Consider the following 18,921-nt stretch of genomic DNA (forward strand, 5'->3'; position numbering starts at 1 on the left):
GACTTTTTTCCCTTTCATCAAGCTCAAATTCACCTTTGTCGATGTTCACCCAAATGTTCTCTACCATGCTTTCTCTACTTTTGTGTTTGTACTTCCTCACATTTATATTTTCGTAACATATGATGCTGCTCAGCCACCTTCCTTCCAAACACTTAATCTTGCTTCTTTTGAATAAGGTATATACTTAGCCCTATTGTAGTCCTGGTTCTCATCCCACCAAGTTTCAGTGATACTTAGGAAGTAAAATTTAACTCCTTGAATCTCTAGTTCATCTTGTTAGTTATACTTCTCTGTGTTTTTATATCTACATCTGAGGCCAGGGACATTATTACTACTGGCTCCTTTATTAGGTTTTTTTTCTGTTGGAAATGTCACATTCATTTCTACTGCTTTTCACACTCTATGTTATCTCCTCCCTCTGTATCTGGCTTAATAAGTATATATTGGCTCTTTTCTCCTTTTGCCTTTCTTTTTATTTAATAACCTTTTAAATGACATCTGCAAGACTCCAGGCAATTATATTTTTTGTTTTGTTGTTGTTGTTGTTGTTTTTTCCTTTTTGGTGAGGTAATCACGGTTAAGTGATTTGTCCAGGGTCACACAGCTAGTAAATGTGAAGTGTCTGAATCCAGATTTGAACTCGGGTCCTCCTGATTCCAAGGCTCTATCTGCTGTGCCACCTAACTGCCCCAAGCAATTATATTCTTACCAGGCCTTGTTGGGCATACTCATTGCTGGCCATGGGCCAGTAATTTTTCTATTTTAAGCTGGGTCCAGAAAATCTCATTATTGGACACCATCTTCTTAATCAGAGCTTTATAACCCAAATATGCCTTTTTTCTGAAGCTTTTATACGGTAATGAAAACATCTGTGGTGCTTCTGAGGACTTGAGTTTCTTGCCCAGCATTTCTTACTCTTTGATAATACTTTCTAGGTTCTTGCTGGAAGAATCATTTTGTGCCTCTGTGAATTACCAGAAGTGAATAGTAATCATCCAGTTTGACAAGTCTTTTAAAGTTCTCTAATTGATTCTGGTCACATGTTATGGAAGGAGAAAAGACTTTTCTAGTGTTGTTAAATTGACAAATAGCTGCCTCACAGCTCCTGAGCAAGCAGTCAGTCACTAGCCCACTACTACTTAGCTCTTCTTTCTCTGACCCCTAACTGTATGTTCAAATCATCATTCCTTGGAGGACAAGAGGTTTAGGTCTCTCTTCTTAGGAAGTTTTATCTCTTTAAAGCTCCATATGTTCAGTAGTCCTTCTTCACTTTCTCCTTTGTGTGACATTCTTTTATCCATTAAATACCTGACATGTCAGGAGACCCTCTCTGTCTTCAAATTTGTTTTTTTTTCTTTTCCTAATGAAGCCATTAAAAAATATTGATTCTCCTTGATAACCTACAGAGTGTTGAAAGGTGTTCTTTGAACCCTTATACTTTCCTCTGCTAGGAGAAACATCAGCCTGCACTTTGAACAGAGGTCATAATTAGGGCCATAGCAAAAAGACAAATATCACACATTATGTGCAGAAACTTCTCTTTGCTTTTCATGTTTTTTGGAAATAAGGTCTTCAGCCTCTGTCTTCCTGGTAGCTCTCTTGGCAAAGTCTCCTGAAGAATTCTCTTTACATAGTTAGCTCCTTCTCATGTCATGTCTTACTAAGGTCTCCAGTTCTCTCCTCTTCCTCTATTCTTTAAGCTATTCAAAATTTTCCTTCTGTCCCTCTGACTTGGATCCTTCTTGAATTTCCCCAAATTTTCACTTCCTAAATTCATTCTTCAGCCTTAACAATTATGTCCGCTTATCCTTTTAGCTCCATTTCTCTCCTATTGTTCGCCTGCTGAAGTTATAAATAGAATTCCACCTGTTGAAATCCTATTCTTCCTTTAAGATCTAATTTAGGTGCCCCCTTCATAAAGCTTTCCCTGATCCTCATCAAATCCTGCCCCTCAGCTGAAAATGATGATTCCTCCTTAAATTTTCCTAGTACTTTTGTCTAGACTGTTTCCTGTATCCATATCATATTCTACACTGCACCATTTTCATTTTATTCCTCCCTTAAGCCACTATAAAAAGTAAGCTCCATGAGTACAGTGTTGTAATAACATAGTACCTTGTTTATGGTGGGTGCTTAATAAATGTTTGTTGAATTGAATTGAGTTAAGCAGTCCCCAGGTGAAACAGATAGACCAGAACCCAGATATCCTGATTCTCAGTCACTCAGATTTTCACATTAAATTTCTCAATCACAGTTATGTACTAAAAATTCTGGTGTTTTTTGCTGTATTGTTAACCGACAAAGTAAATTAGCAAAGACAAATTTGAGAACTTTGTGTATGACAGACACAATTATAAAAAATTACTTTTAAAAAACCCTCCTTGATATTAGTAGCTATTAAAACTTAACCTTTTCTTTTTAAGATTTATAATGTTTTGAAATGCTCTGTGCTCAATATTTAAAACTGGCTAAATCCCAGAAGGTGGTAGATCTATATGTTAAAATGTGACTTTAGTGGTAATCATTTGTTTTCTTTTAGGTATTAAGGTTGGAGAAACTACACCTGACAAGCTTTTCACACTAGTAGAAGTGGAATGTTTAGGTGCCTGTGTAAATGCACCGATGGTTCAAATAAATGATAATTACTATGTGAGTATTTCACTTTCATTAAGTTTAGAATTGTGTGGGATAGTATCTTGAAATGCTTTTAAATAAATGAAGTTTTGATTCCCTGTGTTTTTCCTAGTTTGTCTAGTCAGGAGAAATGGTTAGTTATTACCTCCTTTTCTGAGTTCATCATTAAGACATATGAAGTGAGTTTTTTTCATATCCATGCAAACACTTGAAATACTTCAAGATATCCATTGCGAAACACTATTTTCATATTCTTAGCATGTGCCGGTTCACATTAATGATAGTGTTCTCTTTTAGCATTTTAGTCATTGGGCAAAAATCAGTAAAATGACTGGTGATAAAAAAGACAAAAATAATCCTTAGTCTTCTGATATTATGTTACAAAGTTGCATTTTCATAGAAAATTTTTCTTTTTCATGTGAGGATTAAACTTTTTACCCAGGCAAGTCTATCATGGAATAGTTCAGAAAAAAATATTTCATTTGTAATATTTGAAAGAGAGAGAAGTATCATGAAAACCTAAAGCAGAGCTTACATTCTACTGGAAGGGGGTGGAGGGGGAACAGCATGTACTGAAGTAATGAAGAATAATTACAAGCAAGAGATAGTTCAGGATGCTGAGGAAAGGCCTTGTGTAGAAGTAGCACCTGAGCTATGCTTTAAAGAAACCCAAGGGTTCTTTGAGGTGGAGATGAGCAAGAAGAGGAATGTATTCTAGATTTAGGATATCACCTGTGCAAATGAACAGAGGAAGGAGATTAATATCATGTTCAGAGGGCAGCTAGCAGACTGGGAAAGGACAGTTTGTAAAGGGGGGGGAGTAGTATGAAAAAAGACTAGAAAAGTAGATGGGAGCCAGATTGTGGAGGAATTCAGATGCTAGACTGAGACTTCCATCTTTTATCTTGTAGGCATTAGGGAGTCACTGAGGTTTTGAGTGAAGTGATTAGGAATAGCCATGACATGGTCAGGCCTGTGCTTTAGGAATATGAATTTGGCAGCTGTGTGGAGGATGAATTGGAGAGATGATGAGGGCTTGAATTAGGATAGAAGCTATATGAATGGAGAGAAGGGATCATAGTATCATAGATTTAATGTTAGACGTCCCCTTAAGGCCATCTAGCTGACCACCTTCTCTCCCTCTCCCCCTCCCATTTTAGATGTGAGGAAATTTGAGGCCCAGATTAGTTAAGTGACTTTTGTAAGGTCACACAGACTTTGTAACAAGATTGCATATGGGGGGTTGAGGAAAAGTGAAAGAATTAAGGATGACTCCAAGGTTTTGAAAATGAGTGAATGAAAGGATAGTATAGCCATCAACAGAAATTGGGAAATTAAAAGGAATAGATTTAGAGAAGAATTTTAATCAGCTATGTTTTGGCTATGTTGAGTTAACAGTGCCTGTGGGTCTTCAAGTTAGAGATGTAGGTTGTTGGTAATGAGATTGGAATTCAGGAAAGAGATCCAGGACAATATAAATTCTGGGAATCATCTTTGTACAGATGGTAACTGATACCATGAGAGCTAAGAGATCATCAAAGAAAAGAAGAGAGGCCAGGAGAGAAGAGATAGAAAATATATTTAAGGGGGCAGCTAGGCGGCACAGTGGATAGAACACTGGCCCTGGATTCAGGAGGACCTGAGTTCAAATCCTGAACACTTACTAGCTGTGTGACCCTGGGCAAGTCACTTAACCCCATTGCCTAGCAAAAAAAAAAGAAAAGAAAATACATTTAAGGAGGTTTAGAGTAATACTGATTAACCTCCCCTGAAGGTAAGGCTTGTAATTTAGATTAATCATGTGATATTTATTGGTTTATAAGTTCAGGATTCATTTAGTAATTTTGTAATCTAAGAATTACATTTCTTAGTTGGTTGAGTTTCTACCAACTTATAAATATGGTCAAGAATGCAATTTTTTTCTTTTGGTAAATTTTTATTTTACACTTAATATAAAATGAGAAAAGAAAAAAAAATTGTCATGTACACAGCAGACCATAAGAAGAGGATTCAATATAAAACAATAAATTTCCATTTCAAGAAAATGTATATAATAAATAGTACATATTATATTCAAAGCTACCCAGCTTTCCTTTGTTTCCTTGTTGGTTTTCTTTTGTTATCTGCTGTGAATTAACTTTAATTCCCCCCCTTTCCCCAAAGAAAGTTACAATTAAGTGTGGATATATATACATATACATACATACATCTATAAATACAGACATGTATACACATACACATAAGACCATACTATGCTTATTTCCTTCTATCATCTGTTTCTCTGAAGGTGGATAGCATCTTTCTTCTTAAGTCCATGTCTTGCCATGTATTTCTAAATGAACCAGCTCATCATTTCCTATACCACAACAATATTCCTTTCTAGATTTAAACAGCATCTTCCTTCATAGGATCTTTATGGTTAATTTTGAGTATTTATAATAGTCAGAATGACTTGGTTGCTCAGAGTTTTTCTTAAAACAATACTGCTATTATTCTCTTGGTTCTGTTCATTTCACTCGATTATTTTGTGGAGGTCTCCATGCTTTTCTAAAATCATTGAGCTCATTTCTTACAGCAGAGTAATATTCTATCATGAACATATACCACAATTTGTTTAGCCATTCCCAAATTGATGGACATCCCCAGAGTTTCCAGTTCTTTGCCACCACAAAGAGAGCTGCTATAAATATTTTAGATTATGTAGGTTCTTTTCCATTTTCCTTAATCTTCTTGGGAAACAAACCTAATAGTGGTATGGCTGGGTCAAAGGGTATAGGCAGTTTAATAGCTCTTTGGGCATAGTTCCAAATCTGTCTCCAAATGGTTGCATCAGCTCACAGATCCACCAACAATGAGTTATGGTTCCAGTTTTTCCATGTCCCCTCCAACATTTGTCACTTTCCCCTTCTATCATTTTAGCTAATCTGATAGGTGTAATAGAGTATCTCAAGCTGTTTTAATGTGTACTTCTCCAATCAATGATTTAGAGCATTTTTTATATGACTAAATTGTTTTGATTTCTTCACCAAAGAACTGTATTCAGATCTTTTGACCTTTTTTTTGGTGTGTGTGTGTGTGTGTGTGAGTTAAGTGACTTGCCCAGAGTCATACAGCTAGTAAGTGTTATGTGTCTGAGGCCGCATTTGAATTCAGGTCCTCCTGACGTATGGGCCAGTGCTCTATCCACTACGTCACCTAGCTGCCCCTCTGACCATTTATTAATTGTGGAATTACTTGCATTCTTATGGATTTGACAAAGTTCTTTATATATTTGAGATATGAGACCTTTATTTGAGGAAGTCTATAAAATTTTTCCCCCAATTTTCTGCTTTTCTTCTGATCTTGGCTACATTTATTTGTACAAAGCCTTTTTAATAATGTAATCAAAATTATCCATTTTATATTTTACAACACTACCTCTTGTTTGTTTATAAATTGTTCACCTATCCATAAATCTGATAGGTAGTATGTCCCATGCTCTTAAAATTTTCTTGTAATATCTCCCTTTATATCAAGGTCATGTATCCATTTTGACCTTATCTTGGTAATTAGTGTAAGATATTGGCCTATGCCCAATTTCTGCCAGACCGCTTTATAGCTTTCCCAACATTTTTACCAAATAATGAATTGTTATCCCAAAAACTTTTAAGTTTTTACACTTGTCAAACACTGGGTATCTATATTCATTTGCTGCTGTAGATCATGTCTACTCTGTTCCACTGATCTACCTTTCTATTTCTTAGCCAGTACTAGATAGTTTTGATAATTACTGCCTTATAATATAGTTTAGGATCTGGTACTGCTAAACCTCTTTCCTTTACATTTTTTCCATTAGTTCTTTGATATTCTTGACCTTTTGTTCTTCCAAATGAATTTTGTTATTTCTAGCTGTGCAAAATGATTTTTTGGTAATTTAATTGGGATGGCATCAAATACATAATTTTGGTGAAATTGTTGTTTTTATTATATTAGCCCTGCCTACCCATGAACAATTACTATTTTTCCAATTATTTAAATCTGATTTTATTTGTGTACAAAGTTTTTTATGGTTTTGTTCATATAGATCCTGGGTTTGTTTTGGTAGGTGTATTCCCAGGTATTTTATACTGCCTAGAGTTATTTTAAATAGGGTATCTCTATCTCTTCCTGTAGGATCCTGTTTGTAATATGGAAAGCTGATGATTTATGTAGGTTTACGTTATATCCTGCTACTTTGCTGAAATTATTTCAATTAACTTTTTTGTTGAGTCTTTAGGATTTTCCAAGTATGTCATTTTGTCATCTGCAAAAACAGATAGCTTTATTACCTCATTTCCTATTCTAATTTCTTCTGTTTCTTTTTCTTCTCATATTGCTATTGCTAGGATTTCCAATACAATATTTAATAATAATGGTGACAATAGGTATCCTTGTTTCATGGTTTCTAGCTTATCTCCATTACAAAATAATACTTCCTAATTGGTTTTAGGTAAATGCTTCTTATCAATTTAAGGAAAAGTCCATTTATGCCTAGACTTTCAAGTGTTTTTAATAGAAATAAGCGTTAGACTTAACCAAATACTTTTTCTGTATCTATTGATTATATGATTTTTGTCACTTTTATTATTGATATACTCAATTATGTTTATAGTTTTCCTTATGTCAAACCTTCCCTGTCTTCCTGGTATGAATCCCATTTGGCTATGATGTTATTAGCTTGTATTTTATTTAGGCATTTTGCATCCATATTCATTAATGAAATTGGTCTATAATTTTCTTTCTCTGTTTTTACTTTTTGTGGTTTAGGTATCAGTATTCTACTTGTTTCTCTTTTTTTGCAGTTAGCAATTTTTGGCTGAAATTTTTTAATTTTTGAAGTTTATTCCACCAAAACGCTGTTTACCTCTACAGGCATTAGAAAGGCAGCATGCCATACTGGATAAAGAGCTCACTTAAGAATCAGCAAAACCTTGAATTAAGTACCACCCTTAGACATACTGGGTATTAGACTGACAGAGTCACTTAACCTTTCAGTGCTTCTGGCAGATTAATCTCTTAAGACTGCACAAAGCAGGGGGCTATCTACATTAGTAGTGGGAGTTTTCTCATCAGTAGTTGTCTATACCATTAGTGTCGAATAAAAATCCTTGCTGTCTTTATGTCGACTTAGTTTAAAATGTAATGTTACCTATGTTTTATTGTTACTCGTTTTGTTAAGTATTTCTCAATTACATTTTAATCTAGATCAGACTGCACTAGCAAGTGTGGTGACAACCTCTGGTCTGTAACAATGAAATCACAAGTCTAGTCTAGGAGAAAAAACTCATAAAAATGAAGATTTTCCTGAAATGGACATACTTAAAGAGTATTTAAGTTCATTGTTGTAGATATTTTAAATAATTTGAATTTGGGCAGTGTCTTCATTTCAAAATATGATACCTCTGATAATGTCATATAATAGGTCACACTTGTATCCCTACAATCACCTTACAGTTGTAGAAGAGGAAGAAATAGGCTCAAAGAAGCGTTCTCTTAACTCGACTTCCAGTTCTTTTTCATACACTATACTGCCTGTCTGCCCCATCATGTACACTAGATCCTAGTCAATGGAAGTGTTCTCAGCTACCCAAAAAGAAAACAGCCCTCACTGTTACCTGATCAAAAAAAGTATTAAAAATGTTGTATGTCAGGGGTGAGGAACCTGCAGCCTTGAGGCCACATGTGGTCCTTTGAATCCAAACTTCACAGAACAAATCCCTTTAATAAAAGGATTTGTTCTGTAAAACTTGGACTCAGTCAAAAGGACCTAGAAGGCCACATGTGGCCTTGAGGCTGCAGGTTCCCCAACCCCTGATTTACGTAGTATATAGTAATCCCATGTTCGACAATCTAAAATAATTTAAAATCTCTTATTTTGCTCATAGGAAGATTTGACACCTAAGGATATTGAAGAGATAATTGATGAGCTGAAAGTGGGCAATGTTCCAAAACCTGGACCAAGGTATGTTTTTATTTATATAACACAAATGTAAATGCTTACACGTCTAAAGGAAACATTTGTTCCTTCAGTTTACAGGTGTTGGAAGTGACTTTAGAGGTCACTTAATCTAACTTTCTCCCTAAAGCAGGAATCTTTACTACAATTAACGTCCCTATCAGATTAAGTCTCCTTGAAAACAGTCTGTCTCATAATTAAGCCCATATAAAGTTATTTTGATCCAAAATATGCTTTATTATATTCTGTCTCCTAGTTCTCATTCTACCACTAGAAACAACACAATATCTAGCCTGTTTCTTTCTATGTGGCAGAACTCCAAATATCTATCATATTCCCCTTAAGTCTTCTAGTCTTCTCTTTGTGGGCTAAGCACCTCTAGATATTTCCTCAGGTAGCACAATTATCACACCTTCTAGCAGTAGTACTTCTTCACCACTCTTTTATGAGTGTTTAGAATATGACAGTACTCCAAATATGGCCTCAGATCCATAAATTATGAGAATTCTACTTTACTCTGCATAACTATGTTATTATGTCCCTTTAGCTGAATATGAACTTTAGGTTACTTTTTTTATTTTGTTTTACCAGCTACTTCAAACTGTTAGTTCATGCTGAACTTCAGAATAACTAGAATTCTCTTTTGTTTTTCCCTGTGGAAGTGCCATTAAACCACTCTTCCATTTTATAATTCTACTGTTGATTTTTAAATGAAAGTCATTTCATTTTTTTAAAATACATTTTTTTGAAGTTTCTGTACATTAAAGCCATTTTCCTAGATCCTTTTGACTTAAGATTCTGCCAGCTAAAGAATTATCCCAGCTTCGTCTCATCATTTTTGATGAGTGTTTTTGTCTTGTAAAAATGGTGAAATGAGGTAGAGCATACCAGTTACATAGCCCTGTGGCATGCCACTAGAGAATCCTTTTGACAGCTCTCTTAAGTCAATGATCTTCAAGTTTTGTTGCTCAAACAGTTCTCTGTAAATCCACTAAGTTATGTAGTCTAGATTTCTTTATCTTGTTCAAGGGCATACCATGAGACCATCAAATGTCCTGCTAAAAATCAGGATATATACTGTGTCTGTCATCTCTAGTAGCATTACCAAAAAACGAAACATTAATTACATGTGCCATGTTCTTAGGAAAAAAGAAATGATTCATAGAAACTAATATGCATTCATTAATTGCTCACACATAATTTTTTAGTATTTTATTTTTTGTAATTATGTGTGAAGACAATTTTCAATATTCATTTTTACAAAATTTTGAGTTCCAAAATTTTCTCCTTCCCCTCCCCTCTTCCTAACAGTCAGCAATTTGATATAGGTTATATATGTACAATCGTGTAAAACATATTTCCATGTTAGCCATGTTGTGAAAGAAGACAGACCAAAAGGGAAAAAAACATGAAAAAAGTAAAAATGAAAATAGTATGTTTTGATCTGCATTCAGACTCCATCAGTTCTTTCATTTATACTTGATCACTACACAATGCTGTTACTGTCATACAATGTTTTCCTGGTTCTGCTTATTTCACTTTGCGTCTATTCATGTAAGTCTTTCCAGGCTTTTCTGAGATCCACCTGCTCATCAACTTTTAAATCTTTATTTGGCTTTTTTTTTTAATACCAAGGATCAGCAACATTTGTACTAGTCTGTACACTCTTGGATCTATCTTGTTTGTTTGAAAACTGAGATACTATTTACCTATCTTTGTGATCTTTTGGCACTTTTCCTCTTCTCCCTGATTTCCCAAAGTTAAATCTTTCCATAGGATCACATCTGAATTAGTGCTTTGTGATGTTATTTATCTGAATCTGGAGACTTGGCAATGTGCTCTCATTACTACTTCTTCACCCTTGTTGAGCTTTATTTCCCCTTTTTTTGTTATACTTTTTTGAGTTTTGAAACTATTTTCCTTGATGCAAAGTTACTGAGTATAATTCCTTTTTCATTTGTTAACGTTAAACTATCTGGCTCAAACTGGGCCTAACTCATTTCCTTTTCTTGCTGTTATGAACATAGCTTTAAAAATGAACGTTGTAATTTTTCCTAAGTCTCAGCTTCTTCTAGACTCTATTTAGCTTTTATGATAATGGTCTGATAAATTTATTCTATATTTGTATTTATCCTTGACTATAAGTGTGATTTCTTTCATTTTTTGTAGATGTCATTTTAAAACATCATCTCAGATGTCTCCCTATTCAGGCATATTCATTTAATTGTTCCGCTCTTCTGAATAATGTTTCTTGAGATTTTTTTCATTTTGTTGTGATCTCCCTATGCCCCTTCACTACAATAAACTGCTATGGAAATCTTCAGCTGCCAAATTGTACTACAAATTATGCTTCATATTTTCATTATTCCTTAACCCTAAAAATAAGTACAATAATTCCATATCTTCATCCTTTTTTTTATCTCCGATACCCTTTGTGTTAATTGCATTTGTATACAATGCCCTTGGGAGACACTAGATTGAGGTCAATAAGTAGTACCTTAGATCTTGTCAACCAGGAGTGGATCTGAGCCTCTGAGCCTTACAAAAGAATTTTGTTAGCCATGCCTCCTTGCATTTCTATTTGGGGAACCCTTTCCATTATTTATAAGGTAGAGATTGTTCCATTTAGCATATTGTTTAGTAATATAGCTCCCACTAATGAACTCTGTTTTTTAAGTTTAACTGGAATATATAAATTAAGAATATCTCAGCATCTGTCCAAATTTTTTTAAACTTTATAAAATTGAGGCATCTTTTCAATTCTTTTTAAAAAGTTTTAGAAGTTAAACTGCACAATTAACCTTTTCTAAGTTTTTCTCCAAAGAGATGATAAAATTCACCTCCCTTTCTAATCCTTTGCAGAGGTGTGGGGGACTTAAATATCCTGTCAGCTATGTTGGTGTGTTGCTTAATTTTGAACTGCTTGTTTTTTGTTTTTGTTACAAGGAGGGAGATTTGGAAATGAAGATAATATAAAAATAAGAGAAATCTAAAATTCATGTTTTTGCTGTCTTTTGTTTTTACATTACTCATTTCTGAATTTCCCTATAGTATATCCCATTCAGTGATTGTTTGACAATATTGCAAAGTGCCTTTTCAGTTTTTTATTGATTATGGTAATGACATTGAAGATAAATGAAATCCAAGTACAGAAATCTCCAAACTTCAATTCTACCAAATCTTTTTTCAGTACAAAATAGCAAAATTCAGTAGCTTGGATGTAACTTTTTATCTATATTGCTGCTGGAAATTTTTTTTTTTTTTTGGTGAGGCAATTGGGATTAAGTGACTTGCCCTGAGTCACACAGCTATTAAGTGTTAATGTGTCTGAAGCGGAATTTGAACTCAGATTCTCCTGACTTCTGGGCTGGTGCTCTATTCACTGGGCCACCTACTTACCCCTGGAAGTTTTTTTTTTCCCCTTAAAATTCTTTGGTAATCAAGAAATAGGTAAATAGAAATAAAGTAAACACATTGTTTTAGTCCAGACCACCTCTGAACTGACTAACATTTGCAAATGTTTGGGGTTTCCATTGTGAATGGAAAACTGCCAGCCCTCTAGTGGTCATAGGAGAGGCAGTGTCTTAGAAAACAGAAAGCACTTACTGCCTCTCAAGTCACAAGAGGTGGGTTCAGACTTTGCCTCTGTTTACTACCTAATAGGATCTTGGACAATTCCTGGGCTTCAGTTCCCTTATGTATAAAATTACAGAATTGGCCTGGATGACCTAAAAGATCTCTTCTTGCTCTAAATCTATGATCTTATTATTTAGCACTTATTAATAAATCAATAAACTCACAAAAATATAAAAGCATGACTTCCCATTTTGTTTTGGGTACATTCTTTTAAATTAAATATTTGGGCCTGTACTTCGCTAATTTATTTCTGAGATTTTTAAGTGAATCTAGAAATACTGAGTAGTATTCTAAAATGTCAAAGTGCTCACTATAGTTAGAGCTTTTACAAGATTATTAGGTATGGATTAGGGAGTAGATTTTAAAAATTCCATTTAAATTTTTTCCTCATTGAATCCAATGAAAGTATATGGTTTGACAATCTTGTTTTGTGAGATAAGAAAAGGAAAAGGGGGATTACAGAACAGAACTAAGACCACAGGAAGCCCAGAGTTCCAGTCCTTTGATTACTGATACCTGACCCTACACACATACCCTTTTATAATTTTTTTATATTAAAAATAAGATTAGCATGAAAGGATCAGAAATTAGGGAACTTAAATGTGAAATGCTATTTTTAACTTTCTGGTCCCCCAAAGGCCAAATTTGAGAGTTTGGATATGGTAGGGTTAAGGTAGCAATGGGAGATAAAATTCATTTACTTTTGGAATTTACTGTGAAGAAAAGGTATAGGCAAAAAGATGGCATTTCAAGTATGCACATTAAGGAAATAATCAATTTCACATAGCATTTAATGTCAAGAAACATTAAGTCAACTTTCATATTTATTACCCACTTGGAACTTCAGTTCATTTCTTCTGTAAAATGGATTGAGATTCAGATCCTTGGTTTAGACATTTTAGTCTCTTCTGTTAACAAACATGCTGCACTAAGAACTGATAAAATCTGTATTTGAAAAGGTCACTGAGTATTTGTCCAAATGGAATAGCGGCATAAAAATCAACCAACAGGAAGTACTTTAGAAAACCAAAACACTAAAATTAGATACCAGTCTTGCCTTGCCCCTGTGAAAGTATCATTTAAGAGAGCTAGTTTATAAAAAGCTGAGAGCTGTACAGATAGTGACAGTGTATGATTTAGCAAACCGAGGGAGGGAAGAAAGTTAGAAATGGATTAGGAACTGAATAAGCCAGTATCCATGAACATTTTCTGAGTGAAGACAGGATAAATTATCAGAGAATAAGAGAGATGAAAATAGGTAGGTGTAGAGCTGGGATCTATTAATGTGATATATAGTGTTGAGACTGGAAAGATGATTTTAGGGACAGGAGAATTGAAAGTAGAGTAAGACAGGTTGTTACCTCTGCTCTAACATTGTTTCTATATATAGATCTTTGTTAAAATAATCTGCTTGAGAGCAGGAATTGTTTTATTCTTGGTGTTTGTACCCTTAGGGCCTAGCCCCTAGTAAGTGATACATCAAATAATTTCTTATTGATTGCTTCTTCCGAATCTGCAGTCCTTCATTTTTATTTCTGTGCTAGTCACCTTGCTTGCTCCAGTATCCAAAGGATATTTTTAGATAATCCTAACACCAACATATCCTCTTAGCAAAAAGTGCAAATTACAAGTATGCTTTGACTTTGCTCCTCATGACCCAGAGGCATTATTTTCAAGCAACCCAGAAAATATTCTCAAAGCCAGAAAGAACCCAGTACTTCTGTTTCCAAATATAGTCATTGTAAAGAGAATTATATGCAATACTGTCTGGGCAGACAGGCTAAACCTGGTTGAAGGTAAGTTACAGGCCTCAAACTAGTCAGTGAAATAGGGCAATGTCTATCCCATATGTGGAGACTTCCACAGCAGAATGGGCAGATGAAAACAATTTGTTCCAACAGCCATAAATGCAGCTGAAGCAGGTGCTGTGGAGTGCTTAGAGCTTGGTCTGATATCGAAGATACCAAGGTCATCCACTGCATCCTGGGCCATTGCCAGTCATCTTGACTTTTGTCTTGCCCCTGGACTTCCATGACTGGAAGAGAAAGTGAGGCTGATGACTGTGCAACTCTGCCTCACTTAAATCCAATTCACGTGCAACTCAAGACGCCACCCTGTGATATTATTAATCTTCAAGTACAAAAGACAAACAACATGCAATACTGAACTTCATTTCATTCATTGTAATGAATCTCTATTTAAGTGAAATTCCAAAATAAAGGTCCTAAGTTCATAGATTTAGAATTTAAGGGACTTTAGAAGTGAACAAGTACAACCCCTTCATTTTATAAATGAGGAACCTAAGGCATGAAGTTAAATTTTTTGTTCAGGATCAGGCAACTAGTTAAGAGCATATTTGAATTTTTAAAAGATGGCTTTTGAAATCCATACCACTGCCATTTATTTGCTTGAGTAATAATTTGTTGTTTGTTTCCGTTTTCAATCTATTTTTACCATCTTTTCCTTGTAGAATTGTGGTAAATTTTCATGTATCTATTACATATCTTTTAGGAGTAAAAAAGGAATGAATGATAGTTTTATTTAAATCAAGCCAGTTATAGGTTGGAAGATGAGACAACCCTTAAGAATTTAGTCTATGATTTCACTTTGAAATGGCCAAACAATAAAGATTCGTTATTTTTATTTCTTGGGTTTTTGAACTTAAAAAAAAAGTTATTTCACACCTATCTTTCTGCTTAATAGTTCTAAATCCTTTGGGACTATTTTGAGTAAACGATTTTTTTCTTTTTTTTTTCCTTCTTCAAGGAGTGGACGTTTCTCTTGTGAGCCAGCTGGTGGTCTTACATCTTTGACTGAGCCACCCAAAGGACCTGGTTTTGGTGTGCAATCAGGCCTCTAAGTAATTTATATGAATTTGTCTAAAAACCCAAAAAGACCTGTGAAAATATTTCTCCGTACATCTAAAATAAATTAAAACTAATCTCATCCATGCAAATGTTCAATATTGTACATTCTGGTTTGTGTTTACCCTGGTGGTGATAGAGCCTTTATAATTGTAAATACCATGTAAAAACTACAAAATATCCTCTTAAACATTTTGGGTGCAGTGGCTAGTAAGACATCCCATAAGTTGTACCAAACATTTTTTCCAACTATATCCATTTCAGCAACACATTGAGTTCACATTTGACATGAAAAAGTATTCAAGTATAGTTTTTATCACATTTTAGTTTTTAAAATTGTATTTTGATATTCTATTGCTATTATAATTACAATTGAGTTAATATAAACATTCTCTAAAACATTATGTCAGTATTTCTTCCAAATATAAGATTAATAATAATACTACTAATGATAACTAACATTTATATAGAACTTACTATGTGCCAGGCACTGTTTCAAGGATGTATATATTCACACAAGTACATCATTTCATTTTCCAAATAGCAATTTACTCCAGGAATGCTTTAGGTAGTGGGATAAGAAAATTATCTTACTTGTTTTCAGAACCATCATTTTAAAAAGGAAAAGCTTCCATCACGTATAGATACACTAAAGTTGTCTTTGGCTACTCTGACTCAGAAAGATTACTAACAAGTCAGACATTCTTCTTAGATGTATAGATAACACAAAATGTATTTTCTATTCAAGTAAAAATAACCCATAATTTTACAGAATTGAAAAAGTTAACGGCTTTTACCTTGGCATACATAGGCAAATATCTATTTATGTTTACTTAGGGTTTCTAGGGACTAACTGAATTTTCTGCGAGCAAACATCAATAGCCCAAAATCACAACTATTTCTCTTTAACCCATTCCTGAATGAAGCTTAAAAATATTATTTTAAAAATATTCTTTCTCTGCTAAAGCCTTCTATGATATCCTTTTTACCTTATCTATAAAATTCTGAAACACAAAGGCATAGCTGGATATGGTTGGATTTTTTATTAGTAATGTCTATTTAATGCTTAATATACAGAAATATTAAAGTTTAATTTTTAAATTAGAAAAGTAAAAAAGCTGTAGCAAGGACCTTGAAACAAAGTTATTTAAAGCCTGTTAGGCATTAATTACTATATAATGTGTTAAGGGAATGGAATGGAAGAAAGCATTTTAGGTAAATGTCACAATACCTTAGTGCTGTAAAGATCTATAATTGTGTCTTCCACCAATGCTGAATGCAAATAACCTTTCTATAATTTAGTAGATGGTCTTTTAGAGTTACCTTACAGTCAGTTTGGCTTTGAGCCTCCCTGAAGTAAGCTAGACTGATCTACAGACATACAGACTCCCATGAGGCCCACACTCAACACTTTCCTAGTTTGGTAGAACCTACTCGAGTTCATTCTTTGTTTACATAACCTTCAGGAACTTAGGGTGTTAATTCTGTGATAAGGCATCATAGGATTTTAGTTGAGAAAACATGCTAAAGATAATGTTAATATATATGATGATAATTTTTCTTCAAATTAGAGTTTCAGATAGCTTAGACCTTGTATAAAATATGCAAGATGCCTTACAGTATGTTCAGAGTACAATCTGTGCTTCATATCTACAAAAACTCCCAATATGCACATTTTATCACAGCATATGTATGATTATCACTTGAATTTTGCATTTTTATATTGCCAAAGCTAGGACACCAATTTTAAAGATTTATTTTATTTATTTTTTATATACTTATTTGAAATGTAAGGTCCTTTGCAGGTAAGAAATGCTTTCTTTTAGCCTTTGTATTCCCAGGACCCAGCAATGTAGTGCCTGCCATACAGCTGGCACTAAATAAATGTTTCTAAGACAAACAGATTCATCTATCTGTATGAGTAAATTCAATTAATAATCTATACTGTTTTTCAAAATAACATGAAATCATTGTAAGAAATCACATTTCTAAACTGCTCAGCTAGTAATGAGAACTGTTCCCCAGTGAATTTATGGCAAATTAGTCTAGGGAAAAAAGATGCTGTGAAACCAGTAGGGAGTCATCATGCACTTCCTGCCCTTAAATCTTTTGGTTGTTTCAGTGGGAGAGTTAAAGGGCAATTTCCTGCTTAACAGCAAATTGATTAGCCCTTTAAAGAGTTCAGCTTTTTTCTTATCTCTATTAGTACATTATATAGTACTTGGCATGGACAGTGACCATTATGGTGAATAAGAATTAAAAAAAGCATCTCGTCAAAAAGAATTACTGTATAAATATTACAAGGGCCAGAAAGTTTTCAATTCTACACCAATTGTTGTGTGAAATTTCTTGTGTCTACATTAACTACTCTGAGAATGCAAAAATAATTGTACACAGGTTTCTTCTTTATAGTAGCATTTCAACTATGTAGTTAAATCCATTTAATAACAAACTGATAATATTGTACTTCAAGGTTTGCAGATTGCTTAGCAATCTAGAGAATTAAGTGTTATTATTGCCCTCATTTTACAGATGAAGGAACTGAGATTTACAGAGGTTACCTGACGTATCCATAATCATACAGAACTAAGTGTCAGAGGCAGAATTAGAATCCTTATTAGAATTCTGGGTCCTTCTAATTCCAACTCAGATTTCACATCCTGCTTTTGACACACATTGGCTGGATAATCCTAGGCAAGTCACTTAACCTCTCTGTGCTCTAGGCAGAAGTATCACCCCGTAGTTCCTTATACCAATTAAATCACAGGTCCAGTTTCTATCCTTGTATTTGTTAGTGACTGCATTTTTTATGGCATTTAAACCAAAAGAAAAGGGCACAAGCTGACTCACACTACAAGTAAGTACATGAGTTCCCCATTCAGGGTAACTATAGGTTCAATAAAGTGTCTTGAAAATTCAGAATTACAAATGACAAAAACCTGAAGTAGAGCAGGGATTTGGTATATTAGGTTTTTAATAACCCCATACATTAATTTTTAGCACAATGAGTTTTTTTAAAAATGTTTTTACTGCTGAAGAAGTCTCTACCAAAGAAAGGCACTGCTGTGTGTCATCAACTACTTCAGTGTACAAATGGGGAATAAAAGCTTTTTTATCAGGCTTACTGCCAGAACACATACCTCTACCAACTATCTTAGCAAAACTGTCTTTCAGGGCCTAGTACAACGCTCTTCCAAGAGCAGGTACTTAATATGTTTTGTTGAATTTATGATACTTTTTATCATGCAGGTCTGGCTTTAATTTCTTCGAAATTACTAAATTGCTTGGTTTGTAACCCCAGTTTCACAATGAAGAATAAAACTATAGTTCACACTGAATAAATGGTGAGTCTCCATTGCTTCCACTTACTAAGGTTATGATTAGCTTAATGCAAACCTCAACTGGCAGATCCTCATTAATTTCAATATTTTCTTGCTACTGTTTCTGTGCAAGTTCTACATTAGATCCATTTAATGAGGTTATGTATCATATAATTCCTAGGGCATTCTCTTAAAACACTGTGCAGTGGGTTGTGTCTGGATGTTACGTCAAGAGCCAGGACACTTACACGTGTGACCCTTAGGAAGTTACTTCTGAGTCTCATCTCTAAAATTATAGAAATAATAGTATCTACACTTTACAGGGTTATTGTATCAAATGAGAATATATAGAGAGCACTGAAAACCTTAAAGCACTATATATATGAACTTCAGCTATTATGAAATTTAAAGATAGCATGAATAAATTAAATACACAGATAATCTTCAACGTCATTTTTCACCTCAGAATGTCTAAATATTTTTAACTGGATAT

The 18,921-nt window shown here is 34.1% G+C and overlaps 1 protein-coding gene across 1 annotated transcript in view; it reads left to right on the forward strand.

The window, feature by feature from the left end:
• LOC114031848 (NADH dehydrogenase [ubiquinone] flavoprotein 2, mitochondrial) overlaps positions 1–15,207 on the forward strand; it is a 41,816-nt gene extending 26,609 nt beyond the window's left edge. The window contains exons 6-8 of the mRNA XM_027847012.1: positions 2,540–2,649; positions 8,538–8,614; positions 15,011–15,207. Of these exons, the coding sequence (XP_027702813.1) occupies positions 2,540–2,649; positions 8,538–8,614; positions 15,011–15,104 (281 nt within the window). The 3' untranslated portion in view covers positions 15,105–15,207. The remainder of the gene's footprint in view (positions 1–2,539; positions 2,650–8,537; positions 8,615–15,010) is intronic.
• The last annotated feature ends 3,714 nt before the right edge of the window (positions 15,208–18,921 follow it).

This window comes from Vombatus ursinus, unplaced genomic scaffold (assembly GCF_900497805.2).
Source record: "Vombatus ursinus unplaced genomic scaffold, bare-nosed wombat genome assembly UNPS02015255.1, whole genome shotgun sequence".
Taxonomy (NCBI): Eukaryota; Metazoa; Chordata; class Mammalia; order Diprotodontia; family Vombatidae; genus Vombatus; species Vombatus ursinus.